This window comes from Lasioglossum baleicum, chromosome 13, assembly GCF_051020765.1.
Source record: "Lasioglossum baleicum chromosome 13, iyLasBale1, whole genome shotgun sequence".
Classification (NCBI taxonomy): domain Eukaryota; kingdom Metazoa; phylum Arthropoda; class Insecta; order Hymenoptera; family Halictidae; genus Lasioglossum; species Lasioglossum baleicum.
The window spans coordinates 10,653,250-10,674,718 of record NC_134941.1 but is presented as its reverse complement, the minus strand read 5'-3'; the positions used below and the strand labels follow the sequence as shown (position 1 = coordinate 10,674,718).

General features: G+C 45.0%; 2 protein-coding genes across 10 annotated transcripts in view; one reads left to right on the top strand and one right to left on the bottom strand.

Annotated features, from left to right (window-relative positions):
* LOC143215165 (uncharacterized) overlaps positions 1-4,546 on the bottom strand; it is a 20,723-nt gene extending 16,177 nt beyond the window's left edge. For 2 of the 3 annotated variants that reach the window (XR_013010301.1, XR_013010300.1), the window contains exons 1-2: positions 1,484-4,546; positions 697-944 (exon numbers count right to left, since the gene is read on the bottom strand). Coding sequence is in view for 1 of the 3 variants with exons in the window: in XM_076437047.1 (XP_076293162.1) it covers positions 697-751 (55 nt within the window). In the remaining 2 variants the exon portion in view is untranslated. Of the gene's footprint in view, positions 1-696 lie in introns of all 3 variants that reach the window. The other variant, XM_076437047.1, reaches the window with a different exon arrangement.
* The window catches only part of LOC143215156 (uncharacterized), a 43,635-nt gene that overhangs the window by 11,652 nt on the left and 10,514 nt on the right, over positions 1-21,469 (top strand). For 2 of the 7 annotated variants that reach the window (XM_076437026.1, XM_076437021.1), the window contains exon 1: positions 4,450-21,469. The exons of the other annotated variants lie outside the window; for them this stretch is intronic. The gene's annotated coding sequence lies outside the window, so the exon portion shown is untranslated. Of the gene's footprint in view, positions 1-4,449 lie in introns of those variants that run through there. 7 annotated transcript variants of the gene reach the window in all.

Genomic DNA, 21,469 nt, shown 5'->3' with positions numbered 1-21,469 from the left:
ATTTTAGAAGTGTATAGAGGTACGGGACTCTTTCGACAGACTGTACGTCCGCGAAAAGTTCCAGCGAATTTATGAGCACAATGTAGAGCGAAACTACCAGGTTCGACGAAGTCGGAAAAAATGTATGCAAGCGCAGACAATGTGTTCGACAAACTTACGGATAATTCAGTGGACGATGCATCGCAAAACTATATTCGAGAAAGTTTCGAAACGTACGTGGTAGTTCAGACAAGCTACGTTAAAACTATGCTCGGCGAAGTTTCGAACAAATTTGTGGGAAGCGTGTGCAATTTATTGACGTGCGCGGCATGGAATAATTACAACGCTCGCCGTAATTATCTTCGTTATTGCTGGATTCGTAGGTACCCGTATGAAATAGAAATTTGAAACAAATTGTTTGTCGTTACTTCAAGCACGCACCGTTTAAGAATTTTGGAATTCGAGAGGAGCCTCTAACATGGTGAATAAAAAACAATTCGGGAATTTGTTAGAAAGGATTACAAAACAAATGTGCAAATGTCACAATTTCTAGAAAAATGCGCAAGAGTGTAAACTTGAAAGAATTTTTCGAAAATCCTCGGACGCCGCTGCGCGTTACGTAATCGCGGAAACCGACTTCCGGCGTGTTGTATACAACTTTCGGTCGGCTTGTGTCACGTGAGTGGAACACGTGCGCCTATAGTCAGACCACTATACCTTTCGCCGAGTTGTCTCGCGAAACATGGTTGTCCGGGTATGGATTCTGAGTCATCGGACAGGCAAACAGGGTCACGTTACATCATTAATTTCCTCGACGTGGACGTTTCGTGACGATTGCTCGTCTCGGTGGATTTTAACGACGACAGACGTTGGTTCGTTTGGCGACCGACTCGTCGTAACTCTCGAGCCCTCGGATTGGCTAACGAGTTCCTTTCATCTCGAGTTTGAGCGAGAGCTACGTTCGCCTAGAATTGAAAATTGGAATTTTTATGAATTTTTTAAGCCGTCACTTCGCTCCCGTTTAATTGCATTTATCCAATTGGACGCGTTCAATATGGACGCCACTTGTCACGATCATAATTCCGAACGTAGATAATATGAGAAAGGACATTTAAATTTCAGATGATCATTTGGCGTCGTGACGTGCGATGTAAAATTTAAATGATCGGTTTCACTCCTCTTTTACATGTTTCAACGATTTGTAAAATGCTGCTGCTTTGAGACTGGTTCTCTGTGTTGAAACTTTGTGCAGATTCGGGAAGTAATTAGTGACTTGAGCGGAGCGTTCGATTTTCTTTGTTTAGAAGCGTTGCAACAGAATTTGTCAGCGGCTAAAATTGCTGTTAAGCCGGATAAGGACACCGGTTGACATTTAATAAGGCTTTCCATCGCGAAATGCCATTCGCTGGGGCCGAGTCAGGGTCGTTCCCTGAAAAGTTCGTCGAAAAGCGCGTGTTCGCTAAGGAAGGGCGGCCAATCGCGTCATGGCACCGTAATAAATTACCTGTTCGGCTCCGTGTTTTCCGTTTCGGTGGTCGCGTGCGTCTCGATCTCGTCGCGGAAACGTTCCTGGAAGCGAACGGATTAGAACCGGCTCGGGAAAACGTTGAGGAAAAAATTGTCGAATGATTGATCTGTTCGATACGTGTTTTCCCCGGGTCAGTTTCTCGCCACGAGAAATGCCACAGACGGCGCGTGCACCGCGTCGTTGCAGGGACAACGACCTAAAATTTCCATGACCCTCCCTCGCTCGATCACAATCCATCGGCCGACAGGATCGCGGAGAGCGCACGTGTACGTTGCATTTTTCATGCGACAATTGACGGTGTCTTTGCCGTCCGAGCAGGAAACGGACGGAACGCGTCTGTATTACTTCGCTTGGCCAATTTCCCGTATGATTCGACCTTATGGCTTATGGGGCGTTCACAATCGAACCCCATTGCACCCTCGGAAAATTATTCGACGCTATATCCACGTTTTTGGAAGGAAACGCAGAAAGGAATCCTTTGGAAGGATACGCAGCCTTAAGATCCGCTTCAGTATTGCTCCCGTGGAAGTCAATTTAATAGAATGTTTGTCCTGGTATAAAGTATAATTTCATGAACTATTTTCAAGTAAATATCGGACGTAACAGACGTTGAACACAGTGCCTCGATAGTTGATCATCCGTGGATACGCAGCATTAAGATCCGCTTCAGTATCGCACCCGCTAAAGTCAATTTATTAGAATGTTTGTTCTGGTATAAAGTATAATTTTATGAACTATTTTCAAGTGAATATCGGACATAACAGACTTTGAACACAGTGCCTCGATAGTTGATCATCTGTTCAGATCCGCTTCAGGACGGTGCTTGTTCAAGTGATTCGATCATGGTGTTTTCCCCGGTGTGAACGGAGCTTAAGGCTCGGGTGGAAGTAAATGGCATAGCACGATACGTCTGCTTTCTTTCACATGTACCGACGAACTTCTAGTCAACGTGATATGCCTCATATCAGCTGAATAATGCAACAGCGAGCTGCAAGATGCACATGAGACTCGTGCATCTATATAAACGTGTGAATCGCACGATCTTCGCCATCAGTCGAGTGCCAGCTAACTGGTTTTCCTAGATCGGAAGCGTTGATCTTCCACAGTCGAGAGACAGCCGTGTCTTGTCAGTAGTGCATACGTACTGCGAACAAATTCTTCGAACTAGACAAATACACATACGTTCGAGACAATTAAGCATTAACAAAAGGTAAACTTTCGTACGCTTATTTTGAATTAATAGCACAGCTCATTCGAATATTGTTTAAATGTATTCAGTGGGAAAACGTGGAACAGTTTGTAATTCAGGGATGGTGAAATGTTTCTTCCGGTATGCTAGAATAAACATTAATGGTTTATAAAGAAATGAAACAAAGCAAACTGAATATATTGATCAATGATAATGTAATATTTAGTGGCTTGTGCTTCGCTATATGTTCGCCGTGAGTCCCTGCTCATGACCAAGTAGAGAGGTATAGGGACATTTCAACGAAAAAGGAACAAATTTCTATTCTCCTGTCCAAGTTAACGACCTGATAATAAATAACGATACTCGACGTTCAATGATATTATCATTTCAATATTGTTTGAAATTCGCGACGGAAGCGATTGGCACCTGAGACCACCGAAGTCCGCGACAAAACGACGGATTACGTAATCGAAACGCGAACGGATCGACGCGATTGGAGGGCATTCAGTTGAACGTCACCGTTCGGTAACGAGGGGATCTAACGACGAGGACTATCGTCTTCGCACGGCCAAGGAGCTCTCGGTGAAAATCGCTCCGGCGTTAAAACACCCGCGTTATTTTTGGTCCACAGGCCTACAGAGAGATATAACCTGTCAACTCTCGCTCGAGCGGCTTCTCTCGCCCTCTCGCTTCCTCTCTCACGTTCTTTCATTGATGCTGGCGTCAGAGACGATCCTGACGTAGCCCTGGACCGCCGCCAAAATTGACCAGGCCTCGTCGGGAACGTACGACTTAGTGGCGGTTACTTCGTTAAATACAGTTGCTACACTGTCGGGGATAGACCCGTGTTGTATTCAACGGAATCAACAGGGCGCCCTTGTCCTTTCTTTCCTTTCTTTTCTTCCGCGTCGTTCGCCCACGCTCGAACTTCTTCGATCGCCCACGCTCCTCGCTCGGAGAACGCGTCCGGTTTTCACGCCACTGTTAGTTTTTCAGAACAATGCTCATCGACTCTCCCCTTCGTTTTCCGCCCCGAGAAACGCCTCGGGATCTTGGAAACAAACGAGAAGAAAACGTCTCTTGGAAGCACTGGGTACTTCTATCGAAGCACTACTGTAGGTTTCTTGTAACTAGTTGTAAAGAAATTCAGGATAATCATCTCCAATTTTTTGACATAATCGTACTGCAGTATTACACGAATTCCTTTGTAACATAAATCAGCAGATTCGATCCATGGATGAGCAATTATCGAGGCACTGTTGTAATTCTCGAAGAGAAATGTGAATCTGGGAAAAACTGCGGCGAAACCGAAATATGCGGTTAACGAAATATGCAGTGACGTGGTCACAACCGTAGCCCCGTCTGTTATCGAGGTGTTACCGTAGACGGTGCCCGTTGGAATCCGCATTTCCATGCGGGAGCACGCGAGGTTCGTTTATTAAGCGTCAGAATGTCGCGTATGCCGTTGAATCATTCCTCGCCGTGAATTTCGCAGGCTTCGTTTCTATTTAATGGACTTTAATGCGAGCCTGTCAGCAGAGTGGACGTTGGTAAGGACGCGGAATGCGACTGTCGACAACGAGGAAAACTGGATACGAACGGTATTGATCCGGCACGAGCCAAAACCCGCGGGCCTCTCTATAGCTCCTTTCAATTTCAGAGCATTCTTCCGGGCCGGCCGTCCGTGAATTCATGTACCTTGATAAACGGTCGCACGTGTTGCTTCCCTAACATCTCGCTTGCTTCTTTTCTCCGTATATTTCCTCGCGTACATTTCTGTTATTCGAACCCTCGACTCACTCAGTAGAAAGAGAGTGAGAGAGATGATCGGAAGCCTTGTGCAGGCTCGATTCGCGGAAAACACTGGAAGAGAGGAATTTTCTCTTCTCCGATTCTACTGCCCTCTTCATGTGATCGGTCAAAGGATTTTTCCTTCGAACACAAAGTATAATGTTGGAAGGAGAAAAAAATATGATCGATCGCACGTGTGCTCGGTCAGGTTGAAAATAGTTCGCTCGCCTACGGGTTCCATTCAGAACCGGCGACGTGCACACCTAGCTTTGCCATACGCTCCGCTGTAACGGCGAAATCGACGTTTCAATTAGACCGTCCCAATTCGACGGCGAAATCACGACGAAGATAAACCGCGAGAAATTCGCCCGGTGACGTATCGTATCCGCCGCGACGTTATTAGAGCAACGATCGTATTAATTAATCCCCCGAGACCGTTTCGGGCCTGAAGCCGCTCCATTATTTATTTCAGCCTTTTAGTATTACTCGACCGAGAGGTGCCTTATTCATTACCGGCTCGAAGTTGCCGCGAGAATACGTATAGCAGAACTCGGAACTCGAAAACGCGACGAATCACGGCCGAATCGCTGTTCGATGGCTCTTAATTCCACTTCTGCGACTGGAACCTACGAAAACTTGCTCACTCGTAGCCGTATAATCTCATTCTCTGTGGTAAATCCTGTTAGGATTTAACAGTTGCAGGTTCTGTAGCGTTTAATACCGAGCTTTTCTACTTACGAGAATATATTTTGGGGAATTAAAGTGTTAGAGGGGGGCGTTCGGTGTAATAATTTGATAATTGTTCACAAGTGGAGACACAGCATTCTTCATCGAAAACATTTCACTCTTCAATATGTTTGCTGCCTTCAAGTATCAGCTGAATATCCACGAATAAATGGTAAAATTACAGGACACCCTCGATAGTTGTTCACAAGTGGAGCACAGCATTCTTCATCGAAAACATTTCACTCTTTAATATCTTTGCTGCTTTCAAGTATCAGCTGAATATCCACGAATAAATAGTAAAATTACAGGACACCCTCGATAGTTGTTCACAAGTGGAGACACGGCATTCTTCATCGAAAACATTTCACTCTTTAATATCTTTGCTGCCTTCAAGTATCAGCTGAATATCCACGAATAAATAGTAAAATTACAGAACACCCTCGATAGTTGTTCTCAAGTGAACACACACCTTCACAGTCTTTTCACTGTTGTCTCTCAAAAATATGATTTCGGCCTCCATCACTTCTTCTTCCGTGGAGAATAAAATTACTTTTTAATTTTTCATGGAACCGGACCCAATCCCCGGATAATTCCTCGCACACAAAGACGCAACATAAATCTCGGTGATCCGGGGTGTGGCGAGCAGACCTCCGGCCCCGTGTTCCGCCGTGGAAATCAAATCTTTCGAAAAACAAATCCACTCGATACGCCGTCGGGATGCACTCGTCTGTATATCGTGGACTCGAATATTGAGTCGCGATTGCTTCCCGGAAAAACAATACTCGATGAAATTGAAGGGAAGACGTACCGGGAAATAAAATTTCCACCGCCGCCGCACGCGGAAAACGCGCTGAACGAGATTCCAGGCTGTTCGGGGGCTTTTCGTTTTGTTTATTCCCGGCCCGGAAAACAGACAAAAAAAAAATCGGACGTTAAACCTCCGGTGGTGTACGGGCGGCTGCTTGTATCCGTCGATCTCCATTTGTCCTGCGGCGCCGGAATCGATTCGATTTTTTTAATGAAAGGCGGAGACTGCACTCTGCTCGATGTTTTCGAGCTGTAGTTTGTTAAACAATTTTTACCTACAGCTGCAGGGTCGTCGAACTACGTGCAAATACGTCGATTTTCTTTCTTTTCACTCGTCGTCCCCGGAAATTTTATATTCGGTGTATTTCTGAAGCATTCTCAATTTTTCAACAAATACAAATATTTATTAACAAATGCAATTTTACTTCGACTTAAGAGAAGAGTCTGACAAGATATAATAAGACATAATAATATATCCATAAAATGAAAAAAATTCATTTACAATGGAATTATTCTAGACCGGAAGAAATGTTCAATTTTCAAGTTAAATCAGCTCCGACTGCAAAGGGTTAACAATTTAGAATGTTCGCAATGGTTCGGAGAGGTGTGCTTCATTTTTCATTTCGAGGGAGTTAGGTGTTCCGTAAATTCTGTGAACGATGCGACGGAGAATACGTGTCGAGTCGAGAGACCCTCAAGTGAATATTCGCGCGACCGCGGTCCCTCGAGGAGGAACCGCTGGTTAATTGTTTATCGTTTGCCGGCGGTAAGGGTGGAAAAAAGACGTCGAGAGATCGATGGACGTAGGTGCTAAATGCGTCTCGAGATATATATCCGTCGATAGATACGTGGGCAGCTCTCGGACATCGTGGCCGTCGTGAAAATATTTTCATTATAAATAGCGGGCGACCGGCGCGGAAGCCACTCGCGGCTCTTCCTCGCGGCGAGCGCCTTCTCGTCTGGTCGGTTTGTCGTCGAGGAAAATCTTTTCGTCGATATCCAGCATTCTCCGCCGTTATTCGTCGCTCGCCAAAATGGATTTTCTCCGTTCGAGAGAACCGCCGATTCGCGGCAGAAGCGGCCGATTCGTTCTGGAACTAGCAACAATGGAATCACCGATGTCGAACGACTTTTCTAAGGCAGCAAATACATTTATCTATTAGCACATTGATTGCCACGTTGCTCACTTGTTGGTCGAAATTGACATTTTAACTCGAAAAACGAACATTTCTTCCGACGATTTTCATCGCTTTATGAAACATATAATACTTCATAAAATACTTACATGTTTGGCAATTTATTAAATACGAACGAATTTAATAATGTAAAGGGTTAATATTCAAGCTATTGTTCAGGCAAATTAACGTCACAGGTATCGAATTTAAGTAACAAATGTGACAAGCACTTCCGCAGTCCTTCGTTTCGCAAGTTTACACAGCAATGAAATAACAGACTGGGTCAGGAGGAGCAGTTCTATTAGCAATTAAATGAAAAGCAGACATAGTTGAGGAAATAGAAAAGCACGTCCCCAACGAGTTGCTGTTGCCTCAAGGAGTCAAACATAAAAACTCGTGACAATTTTCTGTAACAACACAGATATAACTGTCACTAGACTGCGAATCTTCATGCAGAACATTATTTCTCGTAATAAAATCTGCACATAAATCATTCCATCCAAATGCGTCAAATCCGCGTACTAATCATTACAAGCGAACATTGTTCGATCACCCTGCGCTCACTAAATCTCTGTCGAAAGAAAATCGATTTCTACTTCGCTCCAGTATGTCGAGGCACATTTTCCTGTTCTAATGTTCGAATCGTAATTTCCCGAAAGGTCAGTTATCCAATATTCAATGCACCAGCTGCAGCTGTATCCAGGAGGCGTATGATTGATAGCGCATCGGATCAATTATCCTCCGGTGAGCAGGAAAGAGCGGCGACGTGCAATATTTCCCCGGGTAGTGAGTCCGAGAGAAAGTATGCTTAAACGGAACCGGATGTCTCGGATCGAGGGAGGTCCTGTTCGTTTGATGGAATCGCGGAAAAATCGTTCGACACTGGTCGTAGCGTGGGAGAGTAGGTTTCATGGTGGGGGAGTAGCTCGATCTGTCTTCGTCGTTTATTCTCTGCCCCATTTGCTGGAATATAGGTCACGGAGTTCAGCAACCCTCCTCACCCGGGTCGACCACTGTACGGGTTGACCTGAATAAAATTTATCCGGTACACCGATTCCCCATGATTTTCCTCTCTCTCTCTCTCTCTCTCTCTCTCTCTCTCTCTCTCTCTTCTCTCTTCTCTCTCTGGTCGTGCTCGCCCAGGCCACAGTGTCCTCTGGCATCCTGCAAGAGGATTCATCATCTTTTCACCTATAATTTCTCTCTCTCTCTCTTTCTCTCTCCCGCAACGATGTAGAACGCTCCGGGGTCGAGCAGGCAGGCAAGCGAGTTCTACTTCTACTTCTCGTTACTTTCTCGGCCAGCCAGGTGGCAGTAATTTGTCTGATCTGCCCGCGCCACGCTAGTTTTTCGTTAATTAGGTTGCTCGAGCATGGCCGGCTCGCTTCAGGCTCACTGAGCCCAACCGTAGACCCCACGCCTTCGCCTATTTATTGTCGAACTTAGGGGATTCTCTGTAATCCCGTTTCAGGGATTTATTCGCCCCGTCCATCCCTCCTCGGCTTCCCTTTGAATTTTATTCCCGGCTCTGTCTCGCAGCGTGATTTCTTTAGAGACAAAGGGAATCCGCTAATCCTGCGTCACTTTTTACTCATCCCCCTCTTCCCTTCCCTTTCACCCTGGAATATTCTGCTGCCCCCGAGCCTTTTGAAAAATTCTGCGGAAATTTGCTCGGAATACTTCTTAGGCTTGATGGTCGTGGTTCGAGTGCGTCAGGTTGAAGGATATTCATGTTTGTAATTATTTTGCGACCGAACTGCGGATTTTATGCATTTCTGATAATGACGAGTAGGTGCAGTATTAAAAAATGTTTAAAAACATCAACGTAACGGTTCCAGCTTGTTGATACTATTAAAAGCAGAAAGGATTTTCTACGTGGCTCCTCTTGCTTGTAATACAGGTGAATATTTTTTATTTTCCATAAAAATCCGCGATCTATAATTGTTAACTATCTAGGTGCAATTTAAAAAATATACACGTATTTCGATGTATCGGTTCCAGCTTGTTGATACTATTAAAAGCAGAAAGGATTTTACGTGGCTCCTCTTGCTTGTAATACAGGCGAATAATTTTTATTTTCCATACAAATCCGCGATCTAATATTGTTAACTATCTAGGTGCAATTTAAAAAATATTCACGTATTTCAATGTATCGGTTCCAGCTTGTTAACACTATTAAATGCAGAAAGGATTTTACGTGGCTCCTCCTGCTTGTGATACAGACGTACAATTTTTATTTTCCATAAAAATCCACATTATACATCAAAATTGCACATCTATATATAATTTTCGACATTTCTCGCGGTGTTCTCCATCGAGGAGCAATTCCGAAATTGTCTCGAGCGAGATCAATCGACTTGACGGCGACGTCGAGGCAGCATTAGCGGCGATAATCCTAATTCAAGACAGGCGGGATAGGCGATCCTCGCGGTGTAAACCGATCTGGAGATTGCGTTCCGGTGGCGAAGCCAGATGCAAAATTATCGATCGCCATCCCGGAATAGCAGGAAACCGCGTTCGGACCCCCTGTTTCTCGGTTGATTTGTAAGAACGTGCCGCGAAGGCAGCTGCTAACAACGAAAAATAAATTCCTGCCGATCGCCGATTTCCTCGTTCTGGGCCTCCGGAGGAACGCCAGGCTCGCGGCTAGCTTGCTCCCCGGTTAAAAAGACAATGGAGAGAGAGAGAGAGATAGAGGCAACAGCGAAAAAGAGCCCGAACGGAGATAGAACGAACGAGAGAAAGAGAGAGGAAGAGGCAGAGGAACAGGCAACTAGCTGGCGACTCGCCAATCTGTATTATTTTAGCTGTATATTCTCCGCTATTAGCCGACGTGTCGATCGCCTATTACGACATTACCGCGATCATTCACGCTCGTTGCCCTGGTAATTTCGATCACCTGACCTGTGTCGATACCCTCAGGCTCCATTTCAGGAACCCTGCGATATTCATGCACAAGTCGAGCACAGTGGATCCCCTGTTCTCTCCGCGAGATCTTCTTTTTGTTTCGTAGGGGAGAATTCGGACGATAATAGAATGCTCTTCGTCGTTTGGGGAATCGATGCTGAGGAACAAGATTTGCTTCGGTTTGTACAGGGTTGTCAGAGATTTTTGGAAACTTCGAGCTTTGGACTTTGTGTGTAGACTGTGGTGAAGTTGATCAATTGCAGCTCAGGATTCTTTTAATCTAAATATCTGATTAAATTCTTAAATATTTCTTTTGTGCTTTTTCACTTGCTAGATTAGTGGCTACTGAGATAGATAGAACGAATTGATTGAGTGATGTTAGTTTAAAAATATTTGATTAAATTCTAAAATATTTCTTTTGCTTTGTCGCTAGCTGGATTAGTGACTAATGGGTAGACTGCGGATGTTTATGGAATTTGCAACTTTTGTAGACGCATTTTAAGAGAGAGAGAAACTCGAATCAAATAAAATCTTATTTTTCGTAGTAGTAGCCTTTTTAGATCTGAAACAAATTAAAATCGTACTAAATTCTGTCGTATTTTATATCCTAGCATTTTTTGAAATTTTTCAAATGCCATAATTGCATAAAGATCCGCAGTCTACTAATGAGATAGACAGAACGAATTTATTGAATTTTTGGAAACTTGGAGCTTGGGACTTTGAGTGCAGACTTTGGTGTTAGTTTAAAAAACCTTGATGAAATTCTAAAATATTTCTTTTGCTTTTTAACTTGCTAGATCAATGCCTAACGAGATAGATAGACCGAATTAATTAGACTTTTTTAAACATCTGGATTAGGTTTGTGGGTTCGAGGGCCAGTAAGGGTTGATATTCTTTTCCTGGATGGCAGACAGGATTCGGAGGCCGTGTCAGTGAAATTCGGTAATAAATGCGGTGTGTATCGGCAGGGAGTGCGTGCCAACGAAGCTTGGCAGCGTGTCGCAGTAATTAGGAGCCGCGAACGAAGTGTGTGTTAAGGGTAGAAAGTGGCCGGCAACGTTCTAAACTGAGTCAGTCGGTTTGCGAGAATCGAGCTAGAAACATTCGGGGGATTCGATGGTTCTACTGCTCGACTTTCTCTGCTTGTATTTCTCTGGGTATTCGCGTTTCTTCGATGAAACTACAGCTATATAATCAACAAATATTGACACTCTGCAACGAAATTCTTGATAGAACAATTAAATTAAAATCCATAAAAAAAAATTGTATGTCTTGAAAACCAGGTCATAACTTGTGCGCCACTCTGTAGAATACGATTGCTTCTAATGAGACAAATAGAACACGACAGCACACGATTAGGCAAGTAGAATGTGACATCTCGTAATTGGACGAGTAGAATACAATCTGATCTGGTCAGGCTTGCGGTTATGACAGTCCTTGGCAAATAAGCATATTGCTAATTAGACAAGAGAAATGGGACGTGCTTGAGGAGACAAGTGAATTGGGTCGTGCATGATCAGACAAGATGCAGACGACTGCTGCTACGGTCAGTCATGAAGAATCAGAGTCAGTAGAATGTGGCTGCTGTTGACCAGACAATAAGAAGAAGATTATTCATTAGATTTTATGCATTTACGACAAAAATGAATACAAGATAAAACAGCTATAAAAGGACTTTAAGAGAATGTGTCAGACAAGAATGAGAAGTAGCAATCTGACAGTAGAATAGAGCTGTTCTTGGTCAGGCAAGAAGAATGAGACAGTAATTAATCAGGCAGTAGTGTCTCTGGAGTGTCTCTGATCAGTCGTAAAGAATTGTCTCTGATCAGGCAAGTAGAACGAAACTGTGAATGGTCAGACGTCGAAAGAAGATAGCGGATCTTTATGCAAAATAAGAATTACGGATGATCACTGACGTATGCTGATGCCCAGGTAGACACATCGACCATCTTGAGCCTTCGAAGACCGACCTGAAACCGGTCCTCCGAAAACGAGGTCAGGACTAACAAAGTTCAAAGGGTATCCTAGATCCTCTCCCACGAGGTACCCCACCACGCCAGGCATCAACCATAAAACTTCTGCGCCCTTTCCCTGCGAGCCTCGAACCGGAAGCAACGAATCATCCGGTACACCGTACACAAAATTTCCGCGAGGTCTATCCTTCGAATCTGAAATTCTAATCGTCGACGATTCCCGCATCGGGTCAGCGTGTCGAAGTTTCTAGCTCAAGATCACCGGGTGCAACGGCTATGGTATAGTCTGCGATCAGCTGTCGTCGCACGGCTGCTCCTCGAGGAGAGAGGAAGTCGAGGGCGAGAGCGGGAGGGTTGGGGAAGGGTTCAAAGAGCAGCAGATATCCTTTATTCGACTGTTTAACACGCGGAGGGTGGCCGATGCGTCTGTCCAGGGAGAGTAGGTCGTTTCCATGGCGACAAGGGGTGCATCGGACTGGCACGTATCGCTAAACCGAACGTACCCCCCTGGCAACCTCTAACCTACCCCCTCCAACGGGACCCCGTACAACGTTCCCACCTCCTGCGGAACATCCTGGCGTGCTCCGGCTACCTCCTCGCGGCTGGCTGGGTCATCCCTCCCGCAGGAATTAGGTTACTTCCTGGAATTGGGTTTTCCGGGCGATTCCTCGCGACTGAAAAATTCACCTTGCCGAGACCAGCGTCTCCGAGGAACCCGGGACTCCGCCAAACAAAGTGTTTCCCTTGCTAACAGGGTCCATCTTGACCCAACATTAACTGAACGCAAATTCATTAAATTAATAATATTAGAACAACTTTATTTTGCATAAAGATTCGCAGTCTAGTTATAAGAATAATCGATGGTGTTTCCCTTATTAACAGGGTCTATTTTGACCCCACATATTCAATCGTTCAGCTTACGGTAAATTAATTACAGTAAGGAGCATAACTGATTCCGCACACTTTAAATTAGAACAACTTTTTTATGAATGGACCAAACGACTTCAATTTCTCTGCAAGGCTAGAAGAATTAATTTAGTAAATGATGTGTACAAAATATATTGAAAAAATGCATTTGGACGGAATTGTGAAAAACAATAGTAAAAATTGATTTTTACAACTTTTTTAGCTGGGGCAATAACGAAAATTCAAACGATGTGCCTGGTCAACTGGTATAAATTTTCAGAGCGTATACAATTTATACCAGTTGACAAAACACATTTTTAAAAAATTTTTAGTGTTGTTTATCACAATTCCGACCAAATGCATTTTTTCAACTTATTTATTAGACGTAATTTATTAAACTAACTCTTCTAGCCTTACAGAGAAATTGAAATCGTTTGGTCCATTCATATAAAAGTTATTCTGATGTAAAGTGTGTGGAATCAGTTATGCTCCTTACTGTAAATGAACAGCGTTAGAACAATTTTATTTTGCACAAAGATCCGCAGTCTAGTTATGAGAATGGTCGCTCGTCCGCGGGTTAATAGGAACTGAAGAGAAATACAGTGAGAAATATTGACACAAACCGTCCAGAGAATAATTTCATCGCAAGCTGCTTGCAATTATTACAGCCTTGTTGTTCGATATGCCGTTCATTGGAACATGCTAGGCGTTAGGGTACTTATCGACGTAGTCGGTGTCTCTGGGAACACTGTGGACTGTTCTTTGAAACAATGGCATGCGGCCACGCGGACCTGTGATTCCATCCCCCGAAACCATTAATTACCATCGGTCCCGGTCGAACCGCTCGATGGAACGAATAGAAGCGTGATTAATTCTGCGCTACTGATAATAGCTCTGACCCACTTTCCTCCTGTCGCCTTTTTTCTCACCCTCTCTCTCTCTCTCTCTCTCTCTCTCTCTCTCTCTCTCTCTCGCGCTGTTCTCTCGTCGGCGTTCACCGGCCAACAACTGGACCGGGGTCGGTTCTCCAAGGTAAACCTTTGAACTGCCAAGATCCGATCGCGATCGACAGTGATTAGCCGTTCAATCTACCCCGGTAAATTTAGCATCGGGCTGACTACGCGTCGGGAAGGACGTCGAAGAATTTTTCTTTGACGGGATTAACCGTCGTCCGTACCTCGTGTCCAGCTCAACCTAATTTGTCTTTTCGTGTTGAGTCGGTGGAACGGTGAAGGGAATAATACAGGATGCAAGCTCGAAAAGGAGCTGTTCAAATTCGTCCTTTGTATCCTGTTTCCGTAAATGGAAACGTTAACTTGCAGTGAGGTAGCTAAATAAGTGAATAATTAAATAGTTGAATGAATGTTAATACCTATTGAGTCACTATCAAATTTTAATGTAAATTTTTCAGTTCCCCAATGTCCAAATTCGTCCCTTGTGCCTTTATTTCTGTTTCCATGAACGGAAACGTTATCTTGCAGTGCGACAGCTAAATAATTAAATAGTTGAATGAATGTTCATGCCTATCGAGTTACTAGCAGATTTTATTGTAAATTTTTCAGTTCCCCAATGTCCAAATTCGTCCCTCGTACCATTTTTCTGTTTCCATGAACAGAAACGTTATCTTGCAGTGATAAATAAGTAAATAATTAAATAGTTGAATGAATGTTCATGCCTATCGAGTCACTAGTAAATTTTATTATAAATTTTTCAGTTCCCCAATGTCCAAATTCGTCCCTCGTACCATTTTTTTTTTGTTTCCATGAAAGAAACTTGTGGCGCGACAGCTGAATAATTAAGTCAACATCTGCCAGATCGCCAACAAATTTTATTACATATTTTTCAAAGTGCGAATGTCTATTTCCACAGGTGATTTAAAAGAAAACTCAAGTAAAAAATTGTTTCACCGTGTAGAGTATTCTGTTTGGTAGACGCGTGCAATTCGACTGGACGAATGCCGGTGAATTTTTCAAGCTATTTGCTTCATCGGGAAAGATAACATTTGTTTAATTGGAAAATGGCGTCCAGGCGCGCGTGGATCGATCCGTTGAATCCAGTTTCGAATAGATTTTCCGTAAGATTCGCGAGCGCCGGGCACCAAGGGAATTTCGTCCGGTGAAAAAGAGTTTTATTTCATGTTACAGGATGGTAATCCCGTGGATTACGATGGCTCGCAGCGTTAATTAATGTAAATTGTAGCTGACGACTGTGTTCAGTTTCGAGCTTACTTTCGCGAAACTCGAGTCTGTGTGTGTTCGAAGCTGTTAAAATATTTTCCTTTGGTCTGGAGAGGATTAATTCCTCGTCGTACACTGTCGGCCATCTTGAAACGTAAGCATTTCACCCGTGATCGTATCGAAACAGCACTTATTACACAAATTAATTTTCGACGAGATTCAGCTAAAATTGCTTTTTAATATCCTATTTATTTCTAAGATACAATCCGAAAGAAAATTCTTCAGAAATTCATTTCGGTCTCGTTAAATTCCCGATTGTACACCATAATCTTCTTTAGCGTTACAAGAACCTCTTAAAGGCAGCCATATTGTGTATTCAGGATTCTACTCAATAGCACTTTTTCCTTCGAAGAAACTCTACGCAAACAACACCAACCTTTACAAACACTAAAAAAATGCTTCAGAAGCTCAGGCGCAATTAAATTCATCTATAATTTGATCCCGCGGAGTTCCAAACGCTTTGTCATAATTCTCTTTGATCTCAAAGAGGACCTTGCATCGAAGAACAGCGGCACACTGCAGCTCCATGGCAAAGTTCGTTTGCAAAACGTTCGTCCTTTCAAGAAACCCGGGAGGCCGGGGTTTCACCGCGTTTCATATAAATTCAATTCGACTCGATTCAACCACTCAGCCGTCGATAATCGAAGGATTAATGTCCTGTCAGGTGGTTAAAGGATCCCGTTTTCCATTCGCCGGAACGGTGTATCGATCGTCGTTTTTAGGGTCGCGTCGGGAATGTTTGCGCAAACCCGGTGTCGAGGCATCGGCAAACGGAGCGCACCCACATCGGATCGTTTATAGTCTTTTAGTCCTTCCGCGGGGCGTGATCCTGCGGAAAGCAGGCCGCAGTTAGTATCCTGGCTGATTCAGGATGCGTCATCGAGTGGGAATAGCCTGGTCGCGTGTCATAAACGATCGAAGAAGTTGAAGGTAGTTCGCGATGAATAAAAGATCAGATGTAATTTTTCTAGGGCGACCGGTGGCCTTCGAGTCCACGCAAAATGGTTCATCTCTCGCTCAAACGCCCGCCAACATTTCCAAATTTTTCTTTTCGACATTCTTTCATCACCGAACTCATGAATTAAAGATGATTCACCTTCGAAAATTTATTACTACTACTTAAAACAATTTTAGTTAAATGTTCGAAGTATTCTAAATTGAAATCTTCAAATAGTTGAATACTGCGAGCTGAAACTGATAACACTTTACTTGAAACATGGCTACCAAACATTTAATCTAACAGCCCCCCCCCCTTGGATCTCGGAAGTAGGTCAGAGAGAGGGTAGCCCTCGCAAAAATCAATTTTTCACCCTGAAGACCAACCTTGAAATTCAGCCACAAAATCGTTGATTTTCCTTTGTGGAAGTCCACCGAATTTTTCGGGTAATTGTGTGGGCGGCGCGTTGCGTTATCGAACGTGCGCCGCAGTGTTTCTAAAAAGAGGACACCCTGTATTATTCCAGGGGATACAGAGGTGCACGACCTAGTTACGCTTGGGCGTGTTATATGGGTCATAGACACCATTCGCAGCCAGTCATACGTACACGCACGTGCATACGGTGGCACACGGACGCGCGTACACACGCGAACAACGTATGTGTAGGTGAATACCTGCGCGAGAGGTATCCAGGAGTATAGTAGTTTCCAGGGAAACGCGGGCTCCCGAATATGGGACAGTAAAAGTTTTACAGCTGACACATATAGTCCTCTCCGCAATTATCAACCACGATCAAACGGATTGTCCCCGGGAACCGGAAACATGGGTCACGAAACACACACACACGAGCAGCACTGAAACGGGCTTGCTCTTTCGATGCCTTTTTCCCCACGAATATCTTGGCAACGGTCCCTGAAAATCGACTTCTCTCGTGGGAACATGCTGTTTGTAATGGTCGCCGACTGCTAACGAGCTGCCTCAGTTTGTTACTCAATTTAACCCCGCCACCATTTTTCTAGTGAGCGTACGAGGGTTAAAGTGCGCATCGAACAGTGATATTTCATTGTCAGATGGATAGACTGTAAGGAACAGGTGTTATTTCGAGAACGGACTAGCAGCGAGGCTTTACCGTCCTCCTGGAATTGATCTCCCAGCTTCCCGAACCTGTTACAGAGTCATTTAATGGTTACGGTTTATTGGAAATCGCTTAGAGCTGCTAAACAGGTGATGCATCGGTGTTAAATGCGTTTTGAAACGCCGTGACCTACTACAGAGGCGTTACTGTAGTTCTGAAATTTATATTTAATGTTCGCGTGGTATTAAAAGATCATTGTCTCGGAATTTAAGTTTATTGGAAATCGTTCAGGCTTGGGGGAAGTTCGACGCGTTACTTAATGGTTGGGATCTATTACAGAGGCATTACTGTAGTTTCATTTAAATCGATCTATCAAGAACCTCGTGCAATCTACAAACCTAAACAGATTTGTTCAAGCATTCGTGTACTTGTTGTTTCCTCTATTGCCATGATACTTCTTGGAAGACTAGTAGAGAGGCACTACCGTGCTTCGAACTCACAGACCCAACGAAACTCTTAGTGGATTTGGTCGAACACTCACAACCCTTCGCGATTTTCCCCGGAGAACAAGTAGAGAGGCACTACCGTGGTTCAAACCTATCTTCGGACGGCCCTTAAACTAACTCGAAGATTCAGTGGCCTCGAGTAAGCTTTATTAAAGAGCAACTGTAACAGAGATTTATGAATCCTGGAGCGGAAATGCGCGAGAATAAGAGAGCGATGAGAGAGAGAGAGATGAAAGTTCTTCCTGAAACAGATTTCCCCAGTCGTTCTCGCGAATTGCTTTATCGTATCGATTGGGTTGCAGGAGAGTTTCCCTCCTGGAACATCGGTCTAAGAAAAAAGGAACCCTGAGACCCTCCTCTGCCTCTCCCTCCGCTCCGCCTCTCCGAGAAAAGCAGCTTCAACCAGGACCTTCGGTTTTTCGACGTTCCAACGGCGACGGCCGTGAGCATAAAAGAGAAAGCGGCGCCCGCAATTTTCCCTCGGTCGGTTAAAACACCTTTTCACGTCGACCTCCATATTTTTCCCGAGGCTCGCGACGTCGGAAAAAGAGCATCGCCGAGATTCGTCATCCAGATCCTTGTATGCACGGCCGGCGCTCGCGTGCGCACAACAGAGTAATTTGTAGCGTTCTGCTTGCGCCACGAGAGCCTCCGTTCACATCGATCGTTTTCATTCAAATCGTTTTGCGGAATAAATTTCTGGCAATGGCCGCCTCCCGCCGCCGCGCAAAGTCTCGTCCTCGAGGCCCGCTTAATTACCGTCGGATGAATAACGACGCCAAATTGTCAACTTCCGCACAAAAGTACACCTCTCCACTGGAAAATCGCCGGCACGGCAAGCTCGAGGAGTCGGTACAGAGAAAGTACATTTTTTATTTATTTAACGACAAAAGCTTTTTGTCGATAAATATTTTTTCCGTGAAACTTGTATTAACATTTCCGCGAAGTTTCCCTGATTGAAACGAGCCCACGCTCGATGCACTTCAGATTCAGTTTGCTTGTTCAATCCACGATTTCGTGGAACCTCGATCATTTCAATCGAACGACTCTTCATCGTCCGAATATGCGACTGTAAAATAAAATACTAATAATTTCCATTGACATATGCTTTGTCTCAAGACAATTTGCCAAATCCGCAATGCAGAGACGAATTGTGTCAATATCTACGAGCTACCCTTCGAAAAAACCGATACATCCGTGTCATCGGAAAGCAACGAAATCTCCGAGAAGACACTCCCCCGCAGTTTCAACGTCGACGAAGGTCAATTCAGTGTCGCGTGATCCATTCGTCCGGGGCGAGAACAAAAGGGAACAACCGACAGTGACGGAAGAAGCCGACTTGATTCCAGCCCGGTGTACAAACACAGAAGACATGTCCCGCAAATGAAAATGCAGAGCGAGCGTTATCCTTAATCCTGCGGACCTGCTTCCCCACGGAGGCGGAAACTCGGACTAGAGAAAAAGATGTAGAAGAAAATCTTGCGTCTCCGCTGTTCGATGGTATTGCGCCCCGGCATTAACGACGAGGAGGGTCGTTTTTATCGTCGAACTTCCCTTTTCTATCTGTCCTCCTCTTGGAATGGCTACACGGCATGTCCTAGGAGATCACGGTGTCCCATTTCAAATGTCCCGTGGAGCTCTTAAACATTTTTTAGGATGCTATTCTGCCTCGACAGCGATCATTCTGCGCTGTTGGAAGTGCAGTTTTCTAGTTGGGAAAACGTATTCCCTGATCTGATTTAAACATTTGCTTTATCGATATATTCGCGATGGTTTTCTGGTTGAAATGAGTCCAAACACGACGCGGTTTCGATGTTTCATGCTTGTTTAATCCGCGATATACATACTGTGACCTCTATTATCCAAACTCGAAGGGAGATGCTGACTCGTGGCGAACACTTGAAATGTAATCTGCTAAATATGAATGTTGTCTTTCTTTGAAGACAGAATAAAATTCAATTATTTTGCAATCAATATTTCAGCGTTAAAGTAAATGCAGATTCAAATTTTCTGTTCTCATCTGTGAAAATATGAAAGACGAAGAAGTTGTAATTATTGTAACCACGAAGAAAATCGTACGTAAACGGGTTAAGCTCCGAGATTTCAAGTGGGACTGAGGCTTCGACAACCCATCATAATGCAGTCCCTGCTGTCGAGGTTTTTGAGTGCAACGTAGACCTTCCGAACTCGTTTCAAGTCGTCTCAAGTCTCAGGTGTCTCAAGTTCGAAGCCTGGACAGTAAAACCAGGTACACGAGCAAAGCCCAAAGACAGAGTCCCTGAAACGCAAGTTCGCTAATCGGCCTCGGTGCACTCGTAAACCCAGCGAATCATCCGGTTGGCAAACACGATTCCATGAACTCCCACGCGGAAGTATCATCGAGCATCAGCGAGAGCACAATAACGTCGCGCGATCATCTACATCTACACAGAGCGGAGAGAGCGGTTCACTCCACACCCGGTAGACTTTGGCTGTTGTTACGCGTGCGCGAGCTGCTCTCCTCTCTCTCTCTTTCTCTCCTCTTGTAGCACGATTTTTCCTCTGTCCCTGGTTTTCCATTTCTTTTTTCTCTCCTCGTCTCAAAATTCAGCATCGGTGCCCCTCTGCAACCCTCGCCGTGTCCTCTGGTTGCCTCGGTTCCTCTCGTTGGCGACTGGTTCATCCGCCTCTCTCTCTCTCTCTCTACTCTCCTCTCTCCTTCTCCCTCGACTAGTTCTATCCTCGTCGACGATCAGAGGGACCGCCGAGCGCGTTTCTCTCCCAGTCTCTCGCGCAAAGCGGTTTCGTGGCGACGTGCGCCGCGTTGCACTCGATAGATTGCGGCTGGTCCAGGTCTCTGTTCTCTCGTTCCTCTCGCCGAAGTTTTCCCGCCTTCAAACTCCCATCTTCTTCTCTCTTTTTCTCTCTCTTTCTCTTTCCCCTCTCCCCACACTCTATCTTGAGATCTTCGTCTCACCGAATCAGCCTCCCTCCGAAAGGGGATGCAGCCTCTTGGAAAAGAAACGGCAGCTCGGCCGAGATAGCCGCACACCGACAGAGAAAGAGTGTACTGCTATTTTCGAGACGCCGTGGAGCCCGGCCAACGCGCGCGTCCGGTTCACCGGACGAAAAAAACGACGGGGATTCGCGGGTGGAAGGTCGTCGGATGATCCACGCCGAGATCCACCACACCTGGATCCAGAGATTCCCGAGGAACGTGCTCGAAAATATATCCTTCGCCTCCGATCTCCGTTCACCTTTGAGGAAGCTGGCTCTTCCGACTCGAACAGGAGCGGTCAAAGTTGAGGTCTTCGGCCCGTGATCTAGCCAGTTACCCGAGCGATCGAGCCGATCACACGATCCCCGGGTGTTGACCTGCATTAACCCGATCGACTTCGGGAAATTGGCCGGCTGATTGCTATTGAGGAATCGGCCCGACCCGGTCCAACTCCATCGCCCCTCGTTTCAACATTCAGAACTTTGCCTCCGCGATCTCTCGAAACCTCTGCGGATCCTTCGGAACGGAAGCCAGTGGATAGTGCGATCGGTTCTGTAGAAAGAACAGTTGTGAGTGAGTTTTGTGCGCGACGATGTTCGAACTGCAGAGCCCCGGATCTACTGTTTGCCGTGCTGAAGAGTAGAGTTAGCTTGTTGCGAAGAGGATGCGTTCGGCGAAAAGCTGTTTCTGAAGTTGTCTCGCGGAGATGGTTCCCGTTGTTCGTCTGTTGATCGCCATGGAGAGCGGTTTGTGGAG